The sequence below is a fragment of the Panthera onca genome, chromosome X (assembly GCF_046562875.1).
Source record: "Panthera onca isolate mPanOnc1 chromosome X, mPanOnc1 haplotype 2, whole genome shotgun sequence".
NCBI lineage: Eukaryota > Metazoa > Chordata > Mammalia > Carnivora > Felidae > Panthera > Panthera onca.
Genome location: NC_138357.1, coordinates 82,711,774 through 82,727,475, shown reverse-complemented (window position 1 = coordinate 82,727,475; position 15,702 = coordinate 82,711,774). Strand labels below are relative to the sequence as shown.

Below are 15,702 nucleotides of genomic sequence, written 5' to 3'. Positions count from 1 at the left end.
TGTCTTGTTCACTACTTTATCTTCATAATCTTGAACTGTGCCTGGCACACAGGACTCATGCAATAAATATTTTTTGAATGAATGAATTCCATTGTTCATAGTACTTAGCATGGGGTCTGGCACAAAGAAGATGCTCAAAAAATGTTACTTGAACTGAAAACCATTCACTGTCCTGAGAAGACAAATAGGATGAAATGAGGCCAGAGAATGGCACGCAGAACATGAAGGACTCTGCAGGCCACCATCCTAAGCTTAAAGCATGAGAGTGAAATGATCTAGGTCCAACATACATGGCACCAAAGATATTCTGTTCAAAGTAATAGTAGCTGGCATTTATATAGGATTTACTATGTGCCATGTACTGTTATAAGCACCTTACTTGCATTAAATCGTTTAAGACTCACCACAAAATGTGTGATACAGGTATTATCACTACCCCTCATTTTCCATATGAGGAAACGGAGGCACAGAGAGGTTAACTTGCCTAAGTTTACCTATCTAGTAGGGAGAAAAGCAAGGATTTAAACCCAGGCAGTCTGGTTCCAAGTTCTGTTGTCTTAGCCATTATGCTCCACAAGCTAAATATAAGAAAAATATTCTGGAAAAGGTTTAGTTTGAAATGCAACTATGCTATTTTGCAATATGTTAAAGATGGAGGATTTTGGTCTCAAATATATTTAGGTTTGTATCTTGGCTCAACCATGTTCTAGCAGTGCAAACTTATGCTGATTCTGTTTTTATTTTAGCCATTAAAAAAAAGGACATTAATATATATCCTGAGAGGTGGTTGTGAGGATGAAATGACATAATGAATCTATGTAAGGTACCCAGCCCATGTGGTAGCTATTGTTACTACCATCAAGAAGGAATGTATTCTATAAATGTATTGCTAAGTAGCTACCAAACTTACTTTTACTTAACAGAGTTTTTCAATTCCACTTGGAATTTAAGTTGATTTACAGGGAATTAATATGTAACATTATAAAACACTGGTTCTAAATTCTTCCTCATCTGACCCTTAAAGCTCTCTATAGTCAATCAACCAACCAATCTTTCTCTCACAACAACCATTATTGTATACAATGTGTCCAGCCCTAGAAGCAAATCCCTGCCCTCTTGGAATTCAATTAAAAGAGAATTATATACAAACTTCTAGTTATAAAATAAATACGTTCTGGGGATATAATGTACAGCATGGGAAAAAAGAGAATTAAATGTGATATGAAAATACTATGAAGGAGAAAAAATGAGAGGTAATTCAAGAGCATTTGGGTAGCACATCATCAACCTTGGCTGGGAAAGAGTCATATTGATTATTTTTGATCAATATGTAGGAATATGCTATGCAAGGGTGAGAGCGACATAAGAAAAGCACTATGTAAGAACACACTGTATACCCAGGAAACTAAAAAGTTCAGAATGGTTGGGACATTCCGAATGGTTGGAACAGGTGTGAGTAAACACCAAGTAAGGCTGGAGAGAGTTTGGGATCAGACTGTGAAAGGCATTGTCTGCCAGGCTGAGAAGTCTGGACTTGGAAGGGTAGGTAAAAAGTAGCCAGTGTTTATCTTTGGGCACACAATGAAGTTGGCTTTGGTTTTCAGGATGATATCCCTGACAGCAAAGTAGAAGATGGGCTATTGTCCAGAAAGTGGTAAAGGAAAAAGTTAAGGCTATTTTCATGGTTCAGATAAGAAATGATGGCAGCCTAAACTAAGGCAATGGGGGTGGAAGTGGCTGCACTCAGGAGACATTTTTGAGGTACAGAGGTGACAGGACTGGGTAACCAAGTAGATATGGGAGGTGACAGGAGAGTGAAGAATTAAGGACTCCATCTTTTCTGGCTTGAAATAGATAAAAGACAAGGTTCAAAGGAAAAGAGAACACTGAAAATAGAACAAGTTTGGGGGGAAAATAATGAGCTCCATCTTGAATATTTTTTTAATTTAAGTGACCTATAAGACATTGAGTAGCAGAGCTGAAAAGATACTTTGAAAGCTCACGAGAGAGGTTGGGGGGTAGAGAAAGAGCTATAAGAATCATCAGAATATAGTTAATATTTAAAGCCATGATAATGGAGAAGATTGCTCAGGAAGTGAATATAGGAGAATATGACTAGGACAGAAGTCTTGAGAACACTGAAGCTTAAGGAAGCAGGCAGAGGAGGAGGAATAACTTAGGAAAGGAGAAAGAACTAGAGACATATAAAGAGAATCAGAAGTGAGCAGCATTATGAAATTCAAGGAAGGAAATTTAAAGAAAGGATGGCTCAATAGTGAAAATTACCTCAAAAAGGACCAAGAAAGGGTAATAGTGGGAATGGATGTGGCAGCTTCAGAATGGTGACATTAGATATCAAGTGGCAATAGGCTAGGGAATGGGAATTAATACAGTCTTCTTTGTTCATGAATAATGGTTAAAAGGGAAGAACAGGGATAAAGATAATGGCTTAAGGGAATTACAAAGTAAAGGCAAGGTTTTTGTTGTTTGAAGATTATTTGTTTATGCTGTAAGTGAAAGAAACCAGAGAGAGAGAGAGAGAGAGAGAGAGAGAGAGAGAGAGAGAGGAGAGAGAGACTGAAAAGGCAAAGAAAGATTGCTAGGACTCACTTCACACTTAGCTTACACATGTGCTTTATATTGGTAGTATTTGTGCATTTAGCAATGCTGGCATAGAGTGCTCAACAAATTGATTTATTATTATTTTTCTTCATGTATTTATTCATGTTATCTGGCCAATAAAAGTACACAATTTTACACAAGAAGATACAAAAAGCAGCAAATAGGGGCGGCTGGGTGGCTCAGTTGGTTAAGCGTCTGACTTCAGCTCAGGTCATGATCTCATAGTTGGGGAGTTCGAGCCCCATGTCGGGCTCTGTGCTGTCAGTTCAGAGCTGGAGCCTGCTTCAGATTCTGTGTCTCCCTCTCTCTCTGCCCCTCCCTTGCTCACTCTCGCTTGCTCTCTCTCTCAAAAATACACATTAAAAAAAATTTTTTTTAAAAAGAAGGAAATAGTGTAGTGGAACTGCGGAAAGGGACTTTGAGCAATACAGACCCAGAACAGGGATTTTTATTCAGCACTTAATAGCGTACAGACCAAAGAAATGGGAAGAATACTGGGCATTCTTGCAAGCTTGTGAGGAATAAATGAGGTATTTAAAAAGCACTTTATGTACAACTTGGTGCTCAAGAAGTAATAATAATTATTATAATAATTTTTCCTACCACTACAGCACCTAGAAGTGGCACTGAGGGTATAAGTAAATAACCCGGAAGCATAGCAGTCATTGCTATACTGCATTTTAGAGAATGAAAGCATAAAATGGTATCAGCTCTTGGTCAGACTTTTCAAAACTTTGATCGCTCATGTACTACCAACATGATTTCTGCCGCATCCAAGTATTGTAACTTAATACTTTCCTTTAAATCAACTCATTTTTCTTTAATTGGTCCCATTCTAAAGAATTATAGCTGTGAAGTGGTGGGTTTTAAGTGTTATCTTTTTTTTTTTTTTTTTTTTTTTTTTTTATTTATTTTTGGGACAGAGAGAGACAGAGCATGAACCGGGGAGGGGCAGAGAGAGAGGGAGACACAGAATCAGAAACAGGCTCCAGGCTCCGAGCCATCAGCCCAGAGCCTGACGCGGGGCTCGAACTCACGGACCGCGAGATCGTGACCTGGCTGAAGTCGGACGCTTAACCGACTGCGCCACCCAGGCGCCCCTAGTGTTATCTTTTTTTTAACCGTTAAAGTATTCATCCCCATAGCCACCCCACATCATTTCCCAAACCACATTCTAAAACTGCTTTTGGCTGCTCTACTTTTGAGACCCAGGCTAGCAATTGGTCAGTTTACTTCATTTTAATGCTATTGACGATTACACTTACAAAGGTTTGCAGGACATAGCAATGAAACCAACCAAATGACAAAATTCATGCCAATAATCTTTTCATGGGCAGTCTTAAGTTGTCTAATGTTAACCAGACAACCCAGCAATTTATCTTTTATTTAATACCTGCACAAATGGAAATAAGATTAGGAATAAAGACCCATTTTGTAGCTTAGTCTGAAGAACAAAACCAAGAAGAGAAATACAGTAGTGGGTTTTGTTCTGAAGCACTAGCATTTCAGTCAAAAGAAGTGGTAAGCATGCAGATCATCTGAGTGAAAATCTGCTATCTTCAAAATAGTGGAACACTCCTCTATAAAAGCAAATCACAGCTGTTTACCTCAGCTATTAACCAGTATCTTTTAAGTGTGTACTATAAACCAGGAAGCTCGCCATCATTCCAACAACAAAGATCACCAACCAAAATCAGGAAAGAGAACTTCGTTCACTGGTAACGAAAATAAATAATTTCTTTACGTATGTGATTTTGCAGTCAGTCTTAAATTCACTATATTAAGAGCCACACTACACACTTTTTAGGTTACTCATACAATCCACTCTCTTAGAATTACTGACCTATTCATTCAGGAAAAAAATGTGTCCAAAACCCAAAATATACAAGATATTATGGAGAATATGAAAAGATCAAAGAGTGTTTACAATGTAGCATCGGGAATAAGATTTATATATTCCCCAAATGGTAGTTCTCAGGACTGAAGAGGACTGCTGGGAATTTTTTCCCAAATATTTTATTATGAAAAACTTCAAACATTTGGCAAAGTTGAAATTTTACAGTGAGTAAATACCCACAGCTGAGATTCTACCATTTTCTCCACACTTGCTTTATCACATATCAATCCATCTTACTGTGATAAACTGCTGGGATTTTAAAAATGAGACTATGTGTGATGGAGAATTTTGGTAAGCCATATTAAGTTTGCTTCTCAAAAACTTTTGACTGCTGGGGGTGCATGAACAAAAAAAGTTTGGAAACCACAAATCCATACTCCGTGTTTAATTCTCCTGCCAACCTCTAATCCAAATCCATTCAGATCTCATGGCTAGCCATTTTAGGTTTCCACACCCTTGTCCACCACCTGACTTATCCTTTCCAGCCCTCTCCAAGGCTCAGCACCAATCTGTGAAGCCTCCCCCAACTTTCAAACCCTGACCCAGAATTAAGCATGCCCCCTGTAGGGGCCAAATTTTTCATCATTTGCAATTAGCTAACAGTATCTGCAACTCGGTTTTGTCTTTCACTAAACTGACCTCCTTAAGTACAGGGATTTTCTTTTTTTACCTCTGAATCCTCAGCAACAGGCATAGTACCTAGTCTACAGCAAGCACTCAATAAATGAATATAAACGAATGACCCAGACCTGTCTTTACCAAGGAGCCAGGGAACATTTTGAGTATGGGAATGATCTAATCACATTGGCACTCTAGAAAGATTCATCTTAGAGCACCGTTGTTAAGAGCATGGGCTCTGAAGCCAGACTGCCTGGGCATGGATCCCAGAACCTCAGCTCTGCCATTAATAACTGGGTGACTTTGGGCAAGTTTCTAAACCTCCTGTGCCTCAGTTTCCTCATTTGGAAAACAGGGATGATACTGCTTCACAGGTTATTGTGAGGATCAAATGAAATAATTTTGTTGTTAAAGCACATAGATTAGCACCTGACACCTACTAAGCATTCCATTAGTTAGTCAGTTGCCAGCAACCAGGTTAATGACAATGAGGTAAAAAGTCCTTAAAGCTTGGGTGGCAGCAATGAAAACAAAGTGGAAAGAATCATCATGAATGAAGAATTTACTGAAATATGGTCAGGAAGGCAAGCAAATGAATGTCTATTATTTTTTTCTATATATGTTTAAGATAGCTCATGACTGGATTTTCTTATTATTAAAACCAGCTATAATCTATCCAGCCCAGGCACAGATTTGATGTGCACAAGGTGTTCTAGCATGACTGAACTATGGCCACAAACTCTATGACCACTGCAAGCTTTCAGTCTCTCAATGAGATTTTTTTTCCTCCTCATTACTCCACCCAGGACCATTTCTTTATCATTCTCAAAATTCGCTGTCCTGTCTTTTAACTGTGAGCACATACCCAAGAGCCTCGGATGGGAATAGGGTTTGAGATTTTGTCCTACCCAACCCTGTACTTTTTCTTCTTCCTGCCCACCTCCTTTACTTCCCAAACCTTGCTATTCCCTACACGTAAGAACTTGAAACCTAAGAGTATGGGAAAGTATCAGAGCAGCAGGAGTGGTGCCAAGAACTGGGGAGGCTGCCAAGCTGTTCCCCAGGCCCCATAAACAGTAACCAACTACATGCAGAGATTGGACTTAACTGCCCATGGGGCCTAACATGCTTGATATTCCTTTTTGCTTCTTTCTTCTCATTCTTCTACTTAAAGCAGCCTCCTCCCAAACCCATAACCCATTCAAATCCAACCCATCCCTGAAGAACTGAGATCCAACTTTTTTGAGGAAGCCTCCCCTTACAATTTTAGCCCACAGATATCCCCCAACACACACACAACAGATACTGTACTTATAATCTGTACCATGAAGCATAATCACATACACACTTATACCATTAAATAAATCTTCCATGCTTACATATTTGATTTTCCAAGGGTAGGACTCCCATGTCTCACATGTCCCTTAAACCCCTTACTCTCAATGGTCTAATAATTGTTGAACAGTGACTGAGTCAGTGGGTTTTTAAATTTTTGTTTAGGCTAAAGCAGGAGGAAACAGAAGCATATGCAAATTAAAAAGACTGAATAGACACATGGGTAAAAAAAAATCTCAATGGGTCAAATGGGGGGAAAGTTGTAGACGAAAGGTATTCATGTAACATTTGTTTAATTGATTTGCTGCAAGGTTGGAAAAGAGACATACGGAAGAGAGATGCCAACTGGAAAGGGCATTTCAGCTTGAGGCAGAAGACAGTAGGAGAAAGATGGGGCTACAAAAAAAATTCGGCTAAAACCCAGAGACGGGTCACTGGATAAGTGAAAGTAAAGAGAGTTATTGGGGTGACACAGGTAGAGATGTACTTCTGTTGGTCAGAGAATCGGTAGGGGGTGGTATGAAGGGGAAGGTGGATGGATAAAATGACAGTGGATAATTAGGCAAGTGGATTAGCTGATTAGGCGGTGAGTGGGTAGATGGGTGGTAGGTTAGTGGGTGGTTAGGTGTTTAGCTGGGAGGGTATAGGTGTGGGGCATATTATTTAAGATCCGGCCCCTCCCTCACCTTGACCCGGAAGCGGATGAGTGCTAGCCTCACGCAGTGGCTCAGGCAGGCCGGTGGCAGGAACCAGGCCCGTGGAGGAGGGGTGCCCTTGTTGCCCACGTGTCCCACGATCAGTTGCGCTGTCTGCCGCTCGGCCTGGCACCGACGGCCCCACTCGGCCAGCCGGTCCTTTCCCAGGCCCCCGGGGAACATGACCACCAGCTCCAGGCCGTCGCCGCCGGGATAGGCACAAGCCTGGCATAGCGCTGACAAGTAGCCCAGCATGGCGTTCCATTGGCCACCACACACCCAATCCGTCTGGTAGCCACCATAAAGCCGCGGAAGCGCCGAGCCCGCGTCCACAAGCACCCGGGCCCCGGGCAGCGGAGGGGGCGGCGGGTGCAGCCCAGGATGCGCCTGGCCGTGGTGGTGGAAGTGGTGAGCGGGGTGATGGTGCCGAGTCGGCCCCGCGCCCCCGGAGTAGGCACCCAAGGCAGCGGGCGGGAGTGGCGGTTGCAGAGGCGCAGAGCCCCTGGCGGTGCGTGGAGCCCCGGGAGCTAGCGCTGCCGGAGGCGGCAGCTGGCGATGCTGGTGCTGTTGCTGCTGGCGCGACACGGTGCGCGCGAGTTTGAGGAGGTCCACGGGCACCACGGCCCCGGGACACCGCTTCTCCAGGAACTCTTGGAAGCCCTGGACGCCCATGCTTCGTCGGTGGGCAGACGAGACAGCGGCTGCGCGAGCAGGTTAGGTGGCGATCTGGGCGCGAAGCAGGGGACGGACGCGTGCGCACTCCGCGGGGGGCGAGGGGGCGGGAAAAGGATTCCCGAGGGGAGGGGTGAGCGGGCGAGGGGATGAGGGCGGGGTGGGGAGGAGACCAATAGATTGGATTTGGGTGAGGAGGAGGAGTGAGGCCGGCCGGATTTAGGGAAGGCTGAGAGGATAAAAGCGATGATGGACTCTAGTCACTTTTTTTTTTTTTCCCCCCTCTCCGGCCGCGCTTCACCGCTTCAAAAGGGGTGAAGTCTCTCCCTTCCACCGCCGGGAGCCATGTTGCCTCGTCTTCTCTATGGTACTCGCTTTCTAGATGGGGGAGGGGGGGCGGGGCGGAGGGGCATCCTGGGAGTTGTAGTCTTCTCTACGGCTTCAGGATGCAGTCTGGGAACAAGATTTACCACCCCTTTCTGCCCTTGAGCTCACAGGATCCGAAGTGGTGGGGTGTGATTTGTGTTTAGGATTTGCACTACAACTCCTGGCGTCCGCCTAGTTGCTTCAGGCTATTTACCGCCTTTTCCAGGAAAAGGAGTTTGGGGAGAAGTGATGCATCATGGGAAAGGAAGTTGAATGGATTAATTGAATTCGGCTAATGTATGTTTATGTTAAAATTCTCCAGGAGGGAGAATTTTTTTTTTTTTTTTTGCTGGGGCGTGGTGGGGGAATAATATGCGTAGCTTTTAATGAATGAGATGGGACACATGAAATTTTTTTTAAATTTTTTTTTTAACGTTTATTTATTTTTGAGACAGAGAGAGAGACAGAGCATGAACCGGGGAGGAGCAGAGAGAGAGAGGGAGACACAGAATCGGAAGCAGGCTCCAGGCTCTGAGCCATCAGCCCAGAGCCCGAGGCGGGGCTCGAACTCACGGACCGTGAGATTGCGAGATCGTGACCTGAGCTGAAGTCGGACGCTTAACCGACTGAGCCACCCAGGCGCCCCTAGATGGCACACATGAAATTTAAAAGCGATAACCGACATTTCTGTAGTAATCCACTTAACTTTTAACTACCATAATTCTTCAAAGCATTGTTGGCCCCAATTTATGAGTGGTGAAATTGACATTATTTGCCGGACGCAGTGCAGAAACAAAATGAAATTGAGTATCCCTTTTCTTCAAAATCTCTTTGGTGTGGGAAATAAGTACCAATACAAATTAAACTTCAAGTTGTATCTTTCCAGTACTCACTGAGCTACAGTGTTGTATAGTTAGGACCTTTGTTTCTAAACCTCATTGTGAATCAATCTGTCAGGAAGCTTTTGCAAAATAACTGCAAGGGCTACAATTCCGGCCGGACAGAATCATAATCTTTTGAAAAAAATAGATTTTCAGTTGATTTTTGATGTAGCACCAGTCTTCTGGCTGGCCTTTAGGGCCCATTCTTTTAGCAGGAGGAGGGCAGAAAACATGTTTTGTAATTAGTAACCAGATCTGGCTTGGAACATGAGAGATGGGAGATCATGGAGGGCAGGCAGAGTTAGAATGCAAAAGTGCAGAACCCTAGAGTAGTCAAGATGAATGAAGTTGGAGAACAGTCTGTTAGGATGCAAAAGCTGTAAAAGCTTCAAGCTCCATAAAGGAATTTATCATAAAAGAATAGTGGAGATAGAACAAGACAGATTTGCAAAGAATAAATAAATGGTGAAGCAGTGCATATAGGGAACTCTTGAAAATGACCAGTGAAAGTAGAGAACAGTAGCTTGAATGGATGAAAGATGGAAAGAATAGAGGTTTTCTAGTACAGTGAACACCTGTTGGATTGTCTGCTTAGCCTTCTGTTTCTGGGAAATGACTCTCCTCCCATTGACAGAGTTACAGCAAAAACTGTCATGTTCTTATTACCGTAGCTCAGTGGGTCACAGGTGGACAAATAATCCAACCTGGGTCCATCAGACTCTCATTCCCTAGAAAGCTGGAATTGAACCACAGAGATCAGTTTTTCTCTAAGCATAAAACTTGGAAGCTGTCAGCAATTTTCCCACCACAGGGACAGAGGTATAAGATACTGATCTACAGAAAGAGAAGAAAAATGCAGATTCTCAGCACAGAGATGAGACATAGCCTTCATTGTGTTTAAGTTCCAGGTTATCATTCCTGAAACATTTCTAGTCCTTGGTTTCTGTGAGGCAACCTCATATACTTATTATTACTACTTTTACAAAGTAGTTAGAAACTACTTATGACCAGAAACAAAGTTCAAGACCTGATATGAGAAATAGAGTATGGCAATTTACAGACCCTAAAATACGAAATTGGCAGAGATTGGAGATATCCCACATCAGTTAATGGAAGTTGGCATTCTGTGTTATCTGGCAGCAAAGCAGTTGCTTACTGCTCTCGGGGCTCAAAACAGAGCAGCCCTTCTGTCTGTATCAAGAGATCTGCAATTGCTGAGTGTCAGGTATTCATGGGCTTTGCTGAATTAACAGTGGTAGAACTCTGTCTCATGTCAAATATTTCAGTGGTTCAAGTGGTTAGGAAATTGGCACTTAGGTAATTGGAATGAGGTTATCTGTGTAAGCCTCCATAGATTCCTTGTTCTCCAAATCCCCCAAATGTGATGAGGTCTCCTTCTGTAAATGGATTTAGCTGGAATCAAAGAGAGGGTAGGCATAACATTCCCAGAGCAGATCAGAAAAGAGAGGCTTTACAGCCTTGAACACAGCCTATTATTTCCTACCTAAGCTCTGAACTGAAGATCTTGAGTGGAATGCTAGGGAGAATGAGCCAAGTCGTTAGGTAGAGTGCTAAGAAATAGAAACTGCAACAGGATGAGCCAGATTATTCCCTTTAGTAGATCTGAAGATTCAAAGAGCATAATTTGACAAGATTCTTGGACTGATTAGCATTCAGAGTCCCCTCAAATGAAATCCACAGGCAGTCAAATTAGGTTCTGAGGAAGTTTTATCACGAGAAAATCGTATCTAGTGAATAGGGACCAGAGTCAGAACAGCGATTTTCAAAGTTTGGTCCCTGGACTGGCGCATCAGCATCACCTACAAACTGTTAGAAATTCTCAGGCCTCACCTCAGACCTCCAGAATCAGAAACTGTGAGTGGGGCCAGCAATACTCATTTTAAGTAATGTCAAAAATAAACAAAACTTGACATTAGTTAAAGCAGTGAAAACATTTTATTCAGTAACTACTGCCAGTAGGGGAAAAAAACTGAGCTCTGTTCCCACTTGCACAGAGGTGACTAGGTGTTTTAAAGAGAGGATGAGGGAAGAAAGATAAGGAGGGCGCAAGGACTCAAGTAGAGTGAGGGAAGTGAAAAATTACAAAAAGTGGGTGATAGTGTAAAAGGGAGTAGGCCAGCTCGGTCTGCTAGCTGACAGTTGTTGAACTTAGGATGCTATCCTCCTACAGACTGGGGGGGAGGTAAAGGCCCTAGCCTTCCTGATGATTACATTTCAAAGGAGTGGCTCTCAGGTCCTTAAGAAATATCTGAGTTGTAGGAGATACATATACATCTCAAGGGGACAGGGGAAGAACTCACAAGGCTCTAAAAGGGAGGTCAGGGGCCTGTCTTTAAGTGTTGGCTAGAACAAACTATAAATTCTTTTGATAGCCCTAAGCTTTCCAGATGGGAAATGGGTCATCTCAGAGACTAGCCTTAGGCTACTAGAAGCCATACTAAAGTTTGGTCAAGTCTCTTGGTGCAGGTGTTTGAAGGGAGTGTTCATGTCAGGAAAGTTTTTGCCGGTCTCACCTCCAGGTGACTCTAATGCACTCTCAAGTTTGAGAATCGCTGCTCTTCTAGAGTATGCCCTAGGCCCAAGTACAGACTGGTTAAGTGAGAAGGTAAATTGACTCCCATAAATTTTTCTATGCCTGTAATTTATTCCTTTATTCCTATCCAGGTGGAAGTGGTGCATACTTGGTCCTGGTGGCTGATAATGGTGTGCCCTTCTCCTTTCCTAAAGGGGAATTTTGATTGTGGTTAATCTGTTTCTCTATTTCTCATGTTAGGTCTGTTGTTAGTAGTTAAGTTTATTAAAGGTTGCAGGATCAAAAGGAGTTACATTTAGCTTGTCGCTGAAGTAGACAAGGAAGGGGCAGGTCTATGCCATGCTATTGCTTCCGGATGCAGAAGTTGCATGTGACTTGCAGTTGTCCGTGGATTATGTTAGGTATGGGCATTTGGGAATTGTAGATATGGGGAAAATGTCATATGTGTTGATGGACCATGAAGAAGAGAAGTATAAGTAAACATCTGTTGTTTTGTCTTCCCAGCACCCCTTTTCTACCACCTTCTCTGCCTTATCCTCAGGGCTGCAGCAGGAGTCATCCTTCATGTACCTTCATAGAGAATTTGGGATTGAGCTGGAGGAGAGATGAAAAATCCTGGCTGCATTCAAGCATCTGATGTATTTGTTCCTAAGGCCCATCTGCATTATCCCTGGGTTTTGTGAGACACCACCATCTTTATAATAAATTCCTCTTTTTGCTTAAGCTTGTTCACATCAGATTTCTATTACTTGTACACAAGAGTCTTAACATAATACAGTTGAAACTTTATGCTGGATTGGTCAAAGAGGGTAGAGATAACATAGGCCAAAGCCCTGAAAGTTGAAGCCCTGAGAGGGCACAATAGATGTCACAGATTAGTAGTTGAAGTGTGTGCTTTGGAACCAAGATCTGGGTTCCAATACCAGTTCAACTCCTTATTAGCTATCTGACTTTAACAAGTTACTTAGCCTCTTGATCCCTTACTGTATCTGTGAAATAGGGACTCATTAATTTATTCAACAGATTTGGCACCTACTACATGCCTGGAATAAAGCTGGGCACTGGGGAAAAAGCAGTTTTTGACAGGGAGCTTAGAAGTGAGATGGTAACGATACTTACCTCAGAAGCTTGTGAGGATTGTGAAGATTAAATGTGAAGATTAAATGATGTAAAGTGCTTAGCACAATAACTGGCACAGTAAGTTCCTAATAAATGTTCACTCGTGTCATGAAGGGTAGAGAGAAACATAAAGAGGTTGCACGGAGAGTTCACAGTGGACTCAATCTTCTGACATGTTCCACTTAAGTAGCAAGGGGCCCACTTAGCTTTCTCTATTGCCCAAATCCTTGGGGCCTGTTTGAGAGGCTATAGGTTCATATGGTTATAGAAAGTAGTTCATTAGAAGGTCTAATGAGGCTGCCATATTTCTTGTTTTTCTTGAACCAATAACTGGCTAATAGCAAGTAGGGAAGTCATTTGATTAATAAAGGAAACGATGACAGTGGTCCTCAACCTTAATTACATTACTGTGTGTATGTAATGATACTGGTTATAGGGATGGGACACAGACACATTTTTTATTTTCACTTGTGGTAAAATATATACAACAGAATTTACCATCTTAACCATTTTCAAGTGTGCAGTTCAGTAGTGTTAAGTATATTCACATTGTTGTGCTTTACATAGCTCTAAATAGCTTCCCAGGTGATTTTAATATGCAGTCAGGGTTGAGAACCTCTGAGCTGGAATGTAGAACCCTTACAAATACTGCTTAAATTCTTGAGGCTGTTTCCTTATTTGTAACGTGCATGTGAGCTAGTCCTTTCCATTTCTTTATCACAAGGTCCTGCTCCTATTTGGACCATTACTTATGCTGTACATCTTCATTTCTGTCTTGAACTTCCTTTGTAAGACCCCACCTTCTTTTCCCCAACTACTACTAGTTGAGCTCTTTCTAAACTCTTTAGTCACAGAAAATTCTACCCTCTCATTCTTTTTTTAAAACTTTTTTTAGGTTTATTTATCTATTTTGAGAGAGACAGAGACAGTACTCTGGGGCAAGGGCAGCTAGGGAGGGAGAGAAAGAATCCCAAGCAGGCTCTGTGCTAATAGCACAGAGCCTGATGGGCCCAAACCCACAAAGATCATGACCTGAGCTGAAATCAAGAATCGGACACTTAACCAGCTGAGCCACCCAGGTGGCTCTCTACCATTTCATGTATCTAGTGGTGTACATTTTAAATGGGTTTTATATTGTCTTATGCCCCAACTGAAACACTTTCACCTCTAAACCTCACTCTGTCACATCATCCAACACCTTTTGGGCCAATACCTAATCTCCTCCACCAACAGACCTCACATTGACTCACAAGTTGGGTCCAATTTTGTCACCTGTTTCCTCTTCTCTTAAAATAGCGATATGTAACGTCCCTTGAGTAGTTGTTACTATCATTTGAAGAAGCCTACTGTGTACCGGATATAATGCTAAGCTCTTTATATGCTGTTTCATTTAGTCTGGAAACAACCCCAACTGAGACAGCTATCCTTTTTACAGGTAAGAAAATTGAAGCAGAAAAGTTAAGCAGTTTTCCCAAGTTCACAAAGCTAGAATAAAAACCCAGGTCTGCTGGGCTCTAAAAAGTATCTGTATTAACTGTAATAAGAATCAGGGCCCATTTCCAAACCAGCCTGGTTTCCCCAGTACAATTTTACTGTGGAAGTCACCAGAGGTATGTCAACAGTGAATACAATTAAAAAATTTAGGGACAGAGGTGGCTGCTTTTATATATCCTATTTAATATTCACAACCACCTCATTTTATAAATGAGAAAGTCGAAGTTTGAGAGGTCTGCAAATCAAAACCCATGCTTGTTCCACTATGTACTTTAGGTCCTTCCTTTAGCAATCACCTAACATAGAATGCCTCAGAGTTACCGGGTCAGTAAGTAAAGGTAAGAGATTTTTTAAAACACTTTAAAAATCCTCATCGAATTTTGGATAATTTTGATAAGCCTCTAACTCTTCCTCCAGGGCTGTTTGCATAAACATATGCATGTTTCTTCTAAGTTATCAAGTGAACAAGTGATCTGATCTCATTGGGCAGTTTCCCAAGTCACTGTAGTGTGATAAATGAGAGATGTGGGAGGGAAATTTCAAAACGTACTTTTTGCTAAAGGTGTATTGTTGAAACGTTGTCAATATGAAAGGAAAACTCAAGTTTGTGCAAAGGGCACATTTTGAATCCTTTATGAAACAAGCACTGAAGGGGCGCCTGGGTGGCTTGGTTGGTTGCGCTACTGACTTCGGCTCAGGTCATGATCTCAGTTCGTGGTTTGAGCCCCGTATCGGGCTTGTGCTGACGGCTCAGAGCCTGGAGCCTGCTTCAGATTCTGTGTCTCCCCCTCTGTCTCTGCCCCTCCCCTGCTCACACTCTGTGTCTGTCTCTCAATAATAAATAAATGTTAAAAAAATTAAAAAGAAACAAGCACTGGATATAACCTCATGAAAGATATATAAGAAAAGAGTACATACTAATCCTGATAATAGATGAAAACTTACTGCAAATGTATTTGCATTATTTATCATACAGTATATCTGAGAGTTGTATGGCTTGGAGTTTTTCCCATGAGCTTGGGAGTCAGACAGACCTGGGTTTGGGTACAGGTTTCACCATTTCCTAGCTATGTTACCATGGAAAATTCTTTAATCTCTCTAATCCATAAATTTTCTCTGTAAAGTGGAGATAGTAATAGACTTAGTTTATAGGATTTTTTTGTGAACTAAAAATACCACAGGTAAAGGCCTAGATAACACAACAAGTACTAAGAAAGTCATAGTGACTGTTACAATTATGGCTCATTGAGAAGGGTGGAGAAGAGGTACAGCTCAAAATTTCCTGGGGCTATAAATCAAGAGGTAATACACGGCTTGGTTAATTTGTTCAGTCAGCATAATCTATAGGACTAAATTTTTTAAATCTGCTAAATTACACTGGATAAATGAAGAACCAGTTTAAGCCAGGTGATTGCAATGACTATGAAAGCATTTTAATAAGATAACATA

General features: G+C 42.0%; 1 protein-coding gene and 1 long non-coding RNA gene across 3 annotated transcripts in view; one reads left to right on the top strand and one right to left on the bottom strand.

The window, feature by feature from the left end:
* The window catches only part of FAM120C (family with sequence similarity 120 member C), a 114,715-nt gene extending 106,836 nt beyond the window's left edge, over positions 1-7,879 (bottom strand). For both annotated transcript variants that reach the window (XM_081793279.1, XM_081793280.1), the window contains exon 1: positions 7,159-7,879. In XM_081793279.1, the coding sequence (XP_081649405.1) occupies positions 7,159-7,839 (681 nt within the window). In that variant the 5' untranslated portion in view covers positions 7,840-7,879. The remainder of the gene's footprint in view (positions 1-7,158) is intronic.
* Positions 7,880-7,890: 11 nt separating this feature from the next.
* LOC145714135 (uncharacterized) lies at positions 7,891-12,363 on the top strand. Its single transcript, XR_014136791.1, has 2 exons — positions 7,891-8,206; positions 12,145-12,363. It is a non-coding gene; the product is annotated as an uncharacterized LOC145714135 (long non-coding RNA).
* The last annotated feature ends 3,339 nt before the right edge of the window (positions 12,364-15,702 follow it).